At 39.9% G+C, this 12,562-nt stretch overlaps 1 protein-coding gene across 3 annotated transcripts; it reads right to left on the bottom strand.

Moving 5' to 3' along the window:
• Positions 1-244: 244 nt before the first annotated feature.
• Positions 245-10,058, bottom strand: ZCCHC9 (zinc finger CCHC-type containing 9). Of its 3 annotated transcripts, none has more exons than XM_049866916.1 (6): positions 9,977-10,058; positions 7,202-7,608; positions 4,083-4,233; positions 3,735-3,827; positions 2,041-2,109; positions 245-756 (listed from the first exon to the last, which is right to left on the bottom strand). In XM_049866916.1, exons 2-6 carry the CDS (start codon positions 7,580-7,582, stop codon positions 638-640), a joined length of 813 nt encoding a protein of 270 aa, XP_049722873.1. In that variant the 5' UTR covers positions 7,583-7,608; positions 9,977-10,058; the 3' UTR covers positions 245-637. The 3 variants fall into 3 exon arrangements, with proteins under 3 accessions (XP_049722873.1, XP_049722884.1, XP_049722862.1); XM_049866927.1 differs by having other exon boundaries at positions 7,202-7,639; positions 9,977-10,056; XM_049866905.1 differs by having other exon boundaries at positions 7,202-7,654; positions 9,977-10,041.
• Between the last annotated feature and the right edge of the window lie 2,504 nt (positions 10,059-12,562).

Below are 12,562 nucleotides of genomic sequence, written 5' to 3'. Positions count from 1 at the left end.
ACAAAGAAAGGGCTGCTGTTAAATTGAGGTGCCTTCAATTTTGCCCTTAAAAATTTCTAATTCTTTAGCTCAAAACTAAAACAAAAATTTACCAAACCTTGTTTATCCTCACTAGGATTCATGAAAGACCTTGTCTTGAAAAGGATTGTTACCTGGACATTAATGGATAATGGCTCATTCAAGTCAGAATTAGGTATTCTGAAAAAACAAGCAAATAATAATAACTTTTTATTCAGTATTTTAAAAATACAGCAATTTTGTGGAGATTATAAATTAATTTCTATTGTAATAATAAAATAATAAAATTTCTCTTTTGAAACAATATAACAAAAGTTCATCTCCAAACACAAATACACCCTTTGTTTAAGGGTGGTTCACATTAATACATAATTCGTTTTTTTAAGAAAAGGTGATTGTTAAAATCAGGAATATAACCTCTTAGTTATATCTAAGTTCTGCCTGTTAAACATGTTCTAGACAATTCCATTTAAGCATCTTATGCTTTTTTCCAATGGTGTTCTCCAAACAAAGACAGAAGTATTCCTTGATGGGCAGAACTCAGGAAATGGTCTTTGACGAAGTCCCGATCATACAGGGCTCCTAGGAAGCTCTGCTCCATCTTGTGAAGTAGATATTATCAAAAATTAACAACTTTAGGTATCTTTGCTTTGGGTTTCTGCGGTTTGGGAGCATCCAAAATTTCTTCATAGTCTGCACTCATTCCCTTTGCCCAGCGACCAACTGTGACAATCTGATCTGTAAAGGAATAGAAAAGTCAAAATGTAAGAAAAACAGAATGTAATCAAAGACATCCACTTAGAAAGGTATTGGTTGAGCAAAGGAACTAGTTTTGACATGAATAATCACAAGCAGGGAAAACTCCATCACTAAAGGAAAGTGAGCAATTCCGTAATTGATTATAACCCTTGATTTCAGAGTACCACAGGCAATTTCTCATTCCAATTAGGGAAATGCAGCAACTGCTTTGCAATGCACAAATTGATGAGAAAGCGCTTTCATTCTTTTCCAGAGTTCATCATTATACTCAATGAATTCCAAGAGTCTGTAAACAGCACGACTTATGAAGCATCAGTTTTAAATGCACAAGATTCCACCTGTAAAATTATACAACATCTGCTTGTCAGTCTTGTCACTTGGAAAGTGGCAATCCTCCCAGGAGGGGGAATTCAAATCCACTTCATCATTTCAATCTCACTGCCTACAATATAGTAAAAACTCTCTTCTTCTAGCCAAGGTTGTAAACAAGGACTCTTGATTTTCAGATCAATTTTAGGGGTAGGAAGTACGAATGGGCAATGCATTCTGTGTAGTACTATGACTATATGAAATAAAAAGAAATGTGTTTTTTCCCTACAAAGCACTATTGGACTATCCTACTGTCTCACTTTCTTTCACATAGATTATTGTTATTCTAATCCAGATAAACTAATGCAATAATGGTTTCCACATCTCCTAAAGTCCACCTTAGGTATACAGAACATACAGTTTTTTTACTACCACAGCTAGTATTTCATTAGGAAGACAATAACTGGACAGATGCTGCATGGATAATGCATTTTTAATATTTTCAGCATTTATCACAGTCAACACTGAATCCTTTAGGCACACACACATATGAAGATACTCAATCATAAGCAGACTGAAAGTAATTTTCATATTTTTTATTTTCTCTTAGTGAATTAAGACTTTTCTGTAAGGAAGAGAATTGGCTCTATTGTAATTAATTAGAGATTAATAAATTCATTAGTTAATTCATAAATATAAGCATTTATAAATAAAATGCTTTATAAAACCAGTCTCCTCTAAGGCTTAATGGTCATGTCCCCCGAACTGAGAATAGCAGGTAACACTCAGTTACTCAGTACTGCGTCTGCTGTCAACAGTGAAGTGATTAAGTCATCACTGCAGTGGGAAAACAGGCTGCCTTACAATCAATGGTCCTCAATGACAGTAATTAACAACAAAACACACGGAGAAATACTAATCTGGCCCCTTCTAAGTGGAGGTCAGGGATCTCACCTGAATTCTTACTTTCTGGGCAATCTTTCTTATAATGTTCCACAGAGCCACAAAGTCTGCAGCCACCACCTATTAAAAGAACAAATTAAATATCGCCTCATACTTACATAGGTCTTTTAACGTTTCAAAGCACTTTCATTATCATATCGAATTCTCACATCATCATCAATAGTAAAGGTCGCTGCTTTTCTGACATGAATTGGTCCATGGCCCCCCAAAAAAGTTAGGAACCACTGCTCTGCTCTACACTTCAGATGGGGATGAGCAGTCAGGAAAGGAATAAAATGACCTTTTGTTCCAGGTGCCTTCTATCTGTCAGACACCCTAATCTTTATGAAAATACCTATTTGCCTGATTTAAGCAACATTCTAGGACTGTGATTTTAAAATGACTCTTCCACTTAATGGTCAAACACTACTGCTTAATGGCCAAGCATTATCATGATCATTCTCACAGTGTCAAGCCACTTAGAAAAACGGCCCTACAGAATATAAGCCTGCTTAACTCTTACTTTTGTGTGCTCGATTTCTCCTGCTGCGCTCTTTTAAATATCCAGTCATTCTGGCTGACAGTCCAAAGTTGTCTTTGCTCATTAGCCATGTTATCTGGCCTATTTCATAAGTTCACATCTGAAAGGCACCTATAAGCATTTTCCAGGCCCAGGCCTCTTTATTGTTTTATAATCCAAAGAAGAAGAGGCATTTAAATAATATATTTTAATTCTCATAATAACTCTTCCAGGAAAATAACCATAATTCATCAATTTAAGATACCACTAATTATAAATGTATCATTAATTTATATGCCACTCAGAAAGAAAAAAAATTCTGCCAATTATGTGACACCAACCAATGGTAAAATGCATCCTGATTTCAGAGATATTAAAATGTGAAAAATATATACATTTTTGAATCAATGAAATACTGTTTTATCATTGCCATTTTATAAGTGAGGAAACTGAGGATGAGAGAAGTTACATAACTTGGCCAAAGTCCCACAGCTAGTGAGTGGTGGTGCTGGGGTTATAACCTGTCTGACTGACTCAAAAAGCTATGTTTTTCCATTGGGCTTTGCCAGGGAACCCAGGACATGAGCTGAGAGGGGTCTAGAACCTCAGGGCACTAGCCACAGGCACACTGGCCTGTGTGTGGATTCATATTAACAGATGATAATCTCCTCCTTAAAAGTTTAAACATCACAGACTTTAACTCAGGATCTTAAGATGTTAGCTGAGCTAAAGATAAAGAAGTTACATGATCCCATGCCAGGTAATTAACTAAAAAAAACTCAGAAACAAAATCAGGACAAACATGGACAGGGTAGTGTGTACCAGCCCTTCTACTCAAAATGGTACACTAAGCTGAGATTCAATACACAACACTATTTTTAAAATCTTATATTAGCTTGCGATATAATGTTTGTTTTAAGTAGAAATTTATAAAATACTCTCACAAATGATGCTGAAGCAAACACAAAAAGTTTGAAATATACACCTTAGTTTTTTTCTGATTTATTAATATATCAAATCACATTGCCTGGAAAGCCCAGTACATACAACTAACATTTAATAAAAATTATGAAATTTTCAAGGTTTTGCTATTTGTGCTAGGATTCTGATGCAGAGAATAAATTAAATCACAACTCTGCATGATAACTCAGCATTTTTTTTTATACCTGAGGGTAGCAGTACTCACCATCCGCATAGAGTCCTTTGGGATTATCAGGACAGGATCTGGACAAGTGCCCCATTTCCCCACAAACAAAACATTTTGCAAAAGGAAATTCACCTGTAAGAATCAACAGTTCCTGTTAAGTTTATTATATATGTGCCAAGTCACATTATTCACATTATTTAAAAATATTTTTGCACAGAAAATGTATTTGTTCTACATAATTTAAAATTTAATCTCATAATTTCAAAACATTAAGTGGCATGCTCATAACAAACTCTGTCAAGAAAAACAAAACAAAACAAAAAACCGTTGGCTACTTCTTGGCCACTTTCCCTACCAACTGAACAAAATGCTGACAGAAAAACATACCAAGAGCTGGGTCTACTTTGGCCTTGCACTTGGTTATTTCATGCTCTGTGGACCCACACCGATAGCATATTCCAGTGCCCATATCTTGATTCTCAAGGGCTGCGGGGCAATCTGCAATCCCATGTCCAGGTTTTCTACAATGGAAACATACCTGGGAAAACAAAAGGTGAGTTCCTACAACTGTTTAATACTACACTGGCTCCATCAATTCCTGTTCTCAAAAGCATCTTTAAAGCTTTTCCTATCTTAAAGTTATAATCTAACTCTTTTTTAAAAATTCTCAATATTTTAGCTTTTTCAGAAAAAAGTGTTTCACATATTCCTGAACAATGAGAAATGTCACTTCCATCAGTGCCTTTGAAAACCCTCAGGGCATAAACCCACCAATCTCAGAAAAAAGGTTATAAATGGCTCTGTAGGAGGCAATTGCTTAAATGAATGAAGCAAATATGGACTATTTCATTAGTGGTGATGTAGAAGATAAACAATGGCTGTAAAATTTTCACTCAAAATTATATTTGCAGTTTTAAAGTTCACATAATTGAATGAATTTGGGTCAAATAATTTCATTTAAATTATGACTAAAATCATAAGATATTTTCACATCAAGTAGATCCTTAATTTTTTTTTTACAACATTAATATTCTTTGATACTCACAAATAGAGGTTTTATTTTAAAAATATACACACATTACCTTTTAAAGGATTAATGTAGTCTAAGAGGAAATTTTTGGCCAAAAATGAACAATGGTTTGGTTACTTTACAGACCACATAGCAATTTAGAATATATTTTCTTACTACAATGAACGAGAATGGCAGCTATAATCAAAGATGACAGATAATTTACTTTATTCAATCTGGAAATAAAAAATATATATATTCCTTGGTTAGCAAACAGTTAATCATTTCATTATCTTTCAAAGTATGCATACATTTTCAAAAAACAGACACATTAAAATACGCAATACTTTGCAACTACGTCCTCACTTTCCTTTGTTCTGGTTTCCTAACATTGGAAAAGAATGATGCCTTTTATTTTTCAATTCTTTTAATGATTTTTACATTTAGAATGAGTTGATTCAAGCAAAGAAAATGCATTTATCTTGGTTTCCTGGGCAAGGTGCTGTCTATTAACTTGACGATTCACTGTCTTGACCTTTACAGCCTAACCATCACCAAACACAACTTTCTTGAGTGATCCTAAAATTTAATGTAGATGGTATTGTGGAGAGGTACCTGGTAAACGTCTACAGCCTAATCAATTTATTTCCATTTAAAAACTGGTGCTAGTATGAGAAATTAAAAATATTAGCAAGAAAATGAGTTGAAAGTAGATTACAGCAAGCCATATACTATTTACAAGGCATTCCCTTTAAAACAAACAAAAAAAAACCCTTAATTACAAATAGAAAGCTCTTCTTAAAATGTCACGATATTAAACTTTTTCAAGTAGTATGCATTTCATCATATTACCTACGTCAATATAATTATCTAATTATCTTTAGACTTTAAATTAGCTTATTGGACTAAAAACATAACTTTAAGATCTAAACATAACTCTATCCTGATCCAAATAGAAATAACTGTCTTTTTTATTCAAATTTATCCATGACGTTTCACCAGTACTATCTACAAATAATTATTTTTAAATATGGCAATGCAGAGAGCTAATCCTGCAAATAGTCGGAAGCACATTCACAGAAGCTGTAGTTTTAGGCCTGCATTGCTCTACATTTAGTAATTCTAATAAAAGATAATAGTGTAATAAACGAAAGTCTTGTGTCTTCTGTAGTACTCTGCTCAAAGACTGTGGAAGTGAACTTTGAGAAGGGAAAGAATCATAAGGATTTCATTTCCTGTATCCAACAAAGTTTAAAATCTAGGGCTCCGCACTACAGAAATAAACCTGCTGCCTCCAGCATTCCTCCCAGTTTAAAATCAGGGAAGGAGCAACGACTAGGGAGATCGCAAGTTTTAACTCTATTATTCTGCCCTACTACTCAAGTGATTCAGTTAGCTCTCCTTCCTGTGCTGCAGTTTTTCAGGGTAAAAGACAACAGAAGACACACTTAGCCTGCTGGGTTTAATCTTTATCGTTTTGATATTTTTAAAAAAGCTATTTGAAAAATAGTTATTGGAAGACAAGGTAAAGAACATTAAAATTTGAAGTCAGACCAACTCCAGGTTTGAATTTCACAGCTGATGCTAGCTAAGTGCTTTTCACCAAGTTATTTAAACCTGTCTGAGCTTCGGTGTTTTCCATCCACAATATGGGAGTAATGCCACCATCTTTGCAGGGTTGTTGCGGTGATTAATCAGTACACCAAATGCCTGGCATATAAAAACCACCAAACCAGTGGCTGTCAAGCCGATTGGATGCAGAAACCCCACGTGTGTTAGACAGAACTGTGCTCCACAGGGTTTTCAATGGCTGATTTTCTGAAGTAGATCACCAGGCCTTTCTTCAGAGGCACCTGAGTAGCCTAGCTCCACCAGTTTAGCAGCCGAGAATACTATTTGCCCCACTCAGGGGCACAGAAACTTGATGCGGTCAAGTCAATTCTGACTCATTGTGACCCCCCGAGTTAGAGTGTAGAGCTGCTCCACAGGGTTTCTTAGCTATAATCTTTACAAAAGCAGAATGCCAGGCCTTTCTTCCATGATGCCAGTGGGTGGGTTCAAGCCACCAACCTTTCGATTAGTAGTTGAGCGCAAACCATTTGTGTCACCCAAGGACCTAGGGAACATAGAAAAAAACCAAACTCGTTGCTGTCAAAGTCAGTTTCAGCTCATAGTGGCCCTATAAACCAAAAATCAAACCCACTGCTGTTAAGTCGATTCTGACTCATAGAGACCCTACAGGACAAAGCAGAACTGCCCCAAAGAGTTTCTAAGAGCCGACTGGTGGATCTGAACTGCTGACCTTTTGGTTAGCAGCCAGAGCACTTAACCACTATACCACCAGGGTTTCCAAAGGAGTGGTAGCTGCTAGTATTATAAAGATGCTTTATAACTCTGGTACATAACAGCATTCAGACCCTGCTAAGATGTGTGTATGTGTGAATGATAGAGTTTCCAGACATAAAAATAAATAGCACGGCAGAAGTAACAATCTTACCATTGCATTTTTCTTTGCTGCTTGTCTTTTTAATCTTCTTCCTTCCCGTCGACTGTCTTTCTTTAAAGCCACTGCAATTTCTTCCCTTATTTTCTGGCTGTCTGTTGCTATGATCTCCTCATTGTGAACCATCTGTGAGTTCTGTCTTAGGTACTCCATGAATCCATTCACATCTTCATTTAAGTACTCTTTCTTCTTTTTGTTCTTTTTGTGTTTTGCTTGGAGTGTGTCATTTTTAAGAGACAGTCTATTGGCTTCACGTTTACCCTTTGGTAGGCTTTGACTTGTTCCCTCAACAGATCCCTTCTTCATATCCTCCCATGATGTTGCAGCCAACGGTCTCTTGGTGTTTTGGGTAGTAACTCGTGCCCACCTGGTCATGGCTTCATCAGACGTACCTTAGCAAACTTCAAGACAAGCATGGGTGGTTCATCATCACTAAAAAAAAAAAACCTAAGAGACATATGCCATATCACACTTTTCACTATACGTAGATATTTAAAAAAAAAAAAACTCCCTGAGAGACTGCATTACTGGGCTGAGGGCTGGGGACTCAGGAGGTATCTAGTTCAACTGGTATAACATAGTTTATGAAGGAAATGTTCTACATCCTACTTTGGGGAGTAGTGTCCGGGGTCTTAAAAGCTTGTGAGTAGCCATCTAAGATACCTCTACTGGTCCCACCCCATCTGTAGCATGGGAGAATGAAGAAAACCAAAGACACAAGGGAAAGATTAGTTCAAAGGACTAATGGACCGCAGCTTCCACTGGACTGAGTCCAGCACAATTAGGTGGTGCCTGGCTACCACCACCAAATGCTCTGACAGGGATCACAACAGAGGGTCTCCGACAGAGCTGGAGAAAAATGCAGAACAAAATTCAAACTCAGAAAAAAAAAAAAAAAAGACTAGACTTATTGGTCTGACAGAGGCTGGAGAAGCCCTGATAGTATGTCCCCCCCTCCAGACACCCTTTTAACTTAGTACTGAAGTCACCCTGAGGTTTACCCTTCAGCCAAAGATTAGAAAAGCCTGTAAGACGAACGGTAACAGTTCAATCATGTATGGCCACACCAGCCTACGGGCAAGGATAAGAAGGCAGGAGGAGACAGGAAAGCTGGACAAATGGAAATGGGGAACCCAAGGTAGAGAAGGGGAGAGTGTTGACATGTCGTGGGGTTGGCAACCAATGTCACAGAACACTACGTGTGTTAATTGTTTAATGAGAAACTAATTTGCACTGTAAACTTTCACTTAAACTCAAACCAAAACCCACTGCCATGGAGTCAGTTCTGACTCATAGCAACCCCATAGGGTTTCCAAGGCTATAAATCTTTATGGAAGAGGATTGCCACATCTTTCTCCAGGAGAGCTGCTGGTGGTTTCGAACTGCCGAACTTTTGGTCAGCAGTCAATTGCTTTAACACTGTACCACCAGGGCTCCTTAAACTTTCACCTAAAGCACACACACACACACACACAAAATCAAACAACCGCTTTAAAGGGTTCGAAAGCAAAGATGTCACTTTGAGGATAAGGTGCAATCTGACCCAAGCCATGGTATGTTCAATGACCTCATATGCATGTGAAAGCTGGGAAATGAATAAGGAAAACTGAAGAAGAATTGATGCCTTTGAAGAATATTGAAAATACCATGGACTGCCAGAAGAAGGAACAAATCTGCCTTAGAAGAAGTACAGGTAGAATACTCCTTAGCAGTGGGGATGGAGCCATGTACTTTGGACATGTTATCAAGAGGGACCAGTCCCTAGAAAAAGACATCATGATTGATAAAGTAGAGGGTCAACGAAAAAGAGGGAGACCCTCAAAGAGATGGACTGACACAGTGGCTGCAACAACGGGTTCAAACACTGCAATGATTGTGAGGATGGTGCCGGACCAGGCAGTGCTTCCTTCTGTTGTAGGGGTCCTTACGAACTGGAACCATCTCCACTCACCTAACAAGTTCTCACGTCACTTCATCCTAGTCTGCCATCTCAGCACAATTTGTAGATTTGTAATTATACAGAAATCTTGTCCTTTAAGTTGAAGTTTGTCGTTACAACTTTTTCCCGCAGATTAACAAAATATTTAAGTGTTTAAAGTCATGTGAAAATACGGACTTTCTTTTATTAATCAGGGTATAAACTACTTTCAATCTAGTGGTTTCAAATCACCTTCAATCATCAACCTGCCACCTTTTTGAGGCAGCATCCCGGGCACCAATCAACATCAAAGCCCCAGCTGCTGCCCACCGAGAGGTCACGAAACACGGCCCCTCAACACACGCTAAGGCGCGACCCAATGAACTGGGGTAAGACGTTGCACGCCACTTCACCCACCGCGCGTACACTTGGCGCTGAAGATTCTGTGACTGTCACAGTGGGACGGGCACTGTTCAAGAGGAAGTGGATCATCGTTCCCCCGAATAGGTGGGAAGGGCAGGATCTGGGTCTCAAGAGGGTGAGGTGAAAGGGCGCAGGTCGGCCAGGCCCACCCGCGCGCCAGGCTTCAGTGGGGCTGGACGCGCCGGCCCAAGCAGCCAGCGCCTAACAGCTGAGGCCGTTCTCCTCCGTGGGCGCCTTCGGCCAGCAGCGTACCCCGGCACTCCAGCCCCACCTGGCGCCGGGACCCCAGGAAACTCCGCATCCAGTTCCTCTGCCCTCCCACGCATCCCACAGACAGTCCCGGCAAGCCCCAGAGAAGGAATGAGGGGTCCCCAGCGAATCGAGGTGCCCAGGTCGCCCACTGTGCTACGCCGCGCGCAGCTTCTTACCGCGCTTGAATCCTCCAGAGCAGGAGAGTTAGCAAGCGAGAGAAGCCCGCGTCCCCGCAGCAACGTCGGCACTCTGGACCGGAAACACATTGTCCCTGAGAGCACGTCACTTCCGGCAGATCAAACCCGGGCCGACGCTTGGAGGCGGGCGGTTGGGGGCCCGGATCGGCCTTTGGATGGCTAAACGTAGCTGAATGGAAGTTTGTGGAGCGTCTAACGTTTGAAGGGTGCTGCGTTGGACGTCGGGGACACAGATGGGAAGAAGGCTCAATCTGTGCTTTCTAGGAGCTAACAGCTTAGTTGGCGAGACAGACGGGAGAAAAAAATAATTGCTCTGTGGGATCAGTGGGGTGAGATTCCGGGAAAGGCTTCCCTAAGAAAGAGACGTTTGAACTGGGCTTGGAAAAACGAAAAGAAAAATTCTGGTGGAATTGGCGGAAGGAGGGAATTGAGGGCATTCCGGGAAGAGACAAGACAAAAGTGGGAGTGGATCAGTGTGACACAAGCCAGAAAAGAGCATTTGGAGCCCGGGGGAGTGGGGGGGAGTGGGCAGTGCCTCAGTCTTCCTGCCCAATGCTGGTTGAGCAGTCAGTTGAAATTTCACACGAGTGAAGAATCCTCGACTCCTGTACTGAGTTCATTATCTCCCCATCCCCTCCCAGATGGAGTCCCCTATCAGTTGTGTCCAGTGAAAAAAATGGTATTATCACATCCACCCAGTGCACCAGGCCCATCATTCCTGCCCCCTCATTTTGCTCGATGCATTTTACCTTTTAAATATTTGCCCAATACTTTTTATCTCTACTGCCACATCTTCCCCAGCTTGCATCATTTCTCACCTGGGCTCCTGCTGCAACTGGTCTTGGCGTCCATTTTTGCCCTACCCAGCATACCCATTCTCCATGCTGCAGCCAAATGAACTTTTTAGAATACAAATCAGATCATTCCTCTCCTGCTGTAAACTTTTCCAGAGTTTCCCATTGTTCAGGAAGAAAATTGAACTACTTAACATGATATTAAGGCCTTTCCTCTTCTGTCCCTGCCAACTCCACCAGTCTTGGCTTACCCAATTCTCCACCTCTTCTTTTAACCCTAATTGTGGGCAGCTTCCCTCAGTTTCTCAAATGCCATATGTACTTTACTATCACTCCTGGCCCTTTACATGAGCTGTTCTGTTTGTTTGATACTCTTTTTCTTCTCCCAATTTCCACTCACTATTCAAGTCTTTGAACATTTTATTCTCAAGTATGTAAGTCTTCCAAGAGGGCAGTAGTGATTCAATGGTAGCATTTACGTCTTTCACGGGGGACACAAGGGTTCAGTTCCCACCAAGGCACATCAAGCACAGCTACCACCCGCCTGTCAGTGGAGACTTGTGAGTTGCTATGATGCTGAACAGGTTTCAGCAGAGCTTCTAGATTAACACAGTCTTGCATGGGGTTGGCATGAGTTGGAGGCAGACTTGATGGCAGGTAACAACAAGGAGTCTTCTAAAGCCCTCCAAAACTAGACCAAATTCTATATTGTATGCTTATGACTATTTCCTTATGGCACTTTTCAAAATTGTAATTACATAATGAATTGTGTGATCAGTTTCTTATATTGTATTCTCTTTATCTAGTGTGTTGCCTGGTACATAGTTGGTGCTCAGTATTTATTTTTATAACTGAATGAAGAACACTTTGCAGTGTACCCCATAATTTTTTAAGAGGAAAGTTTAAAGTCAGTACTATAGGAATATCAGAATTTGGTGTAAATATCATGAAAGAGTACTCCTAGGTCAGATGTGGGGAAAATTTTTAAAGGCAAAAAAATCCTCCAGACCTTGAAGGTAATGAGCTTCCTAAAAGATGCCTCCATCACTCAACTGTCAGTTTGTTATACCGTAGTGGCTTGAGTGTTGCTGTGATGCTGGAAGCTATGCTACTGGTATTTAAAATACCAGCACGGTTACCCATGGTGGACAGGTTTTAGCGGAACTTCCAGACTGAGACAGGCTAGGAAGAAGGACCTGGTGATGTAGTTTAAAAAAAAAAAATTGGCCAGTGAAAACCTTATGAATAGCAGTGGCACATTGTCTGATATAATGCCAGAAGTTGAGCCCCACAGGTTGGAACCAAAAAAAAAACCAAACCCGTTGCAGTTGAGTCAATTCTGATTCATCGTGACATTACAGGACAGAGTAGAACTGCCCCACAGGATTTCCAAGGAACATGAAATGTACGAAGTATGAATCTAGGAAAATTAGAAGTCATCAGAAATGAAATGGAATGCATAAAGATCAATATCCTAGGTATTAGTGAGATCAAATGAACTGGTACTGGCCATTTTGAATCAAATAATTATATGGTCTGCTATGCCAGGAATGCCGTGATGGTGCAATGGTTAAGAGCTCAGGCTATTAACCAAAAGTTCAAATCCACTAGCTGCTCCTTGGAAACCCTATGGGGCAGTTCTACTCTGTCCTATAGGGTCACTATATGTTGCATTTTTTTTTTTTGCTAGTAATGGCAAATTGAAGAATGGTGTCACATTCATCATCAAAAAGAACATTTCAAGATCTCTCCTGAAGTACAACGTTGTCAG

The sequence above is a fragment of the Elephas maximus genome, chromosome 2 (genome assembly GCF_024166365.1).
Source record: "Elephas maximus indicus isolate mEleMax1 chromosome 2, mEleMax1 primary haplotype, whole genome shotgun sequence".
NCBI lineage: Eukaryota > Metazoa > Chordata > Mammalia > Proboscidea > Elephantidae > Elephas > Elephas maximus.
This window is presented reverse-complemented; position numbering and strand designations above follow the sequence as displayed.

Bases quoted from the DNA above. Each gene is read 5' to 3' on its own strand.
- ZCCHC9 (XM_049866916.1), bottom strand. From the start codon at position 7,582: ATGACCAGGTGGGCACGAGTTACTACCCAAAACACCAAGAGACCGTTG. The intron at 2,110-3,734 runs GTGAGTACTGCT...TTCTTTTAATAG, and splicing joins CAAAGGACTCTATGCGGATG to GTGGTGGCTGCAGACTTTGT. The intron at 757-2,040 runs GTGAGATCCCTG...ATTCCTTTACAG, and splicing joins CCCAGAAAGTAAGAATTCAG to ATCAGATTGTCACAGTTGGT.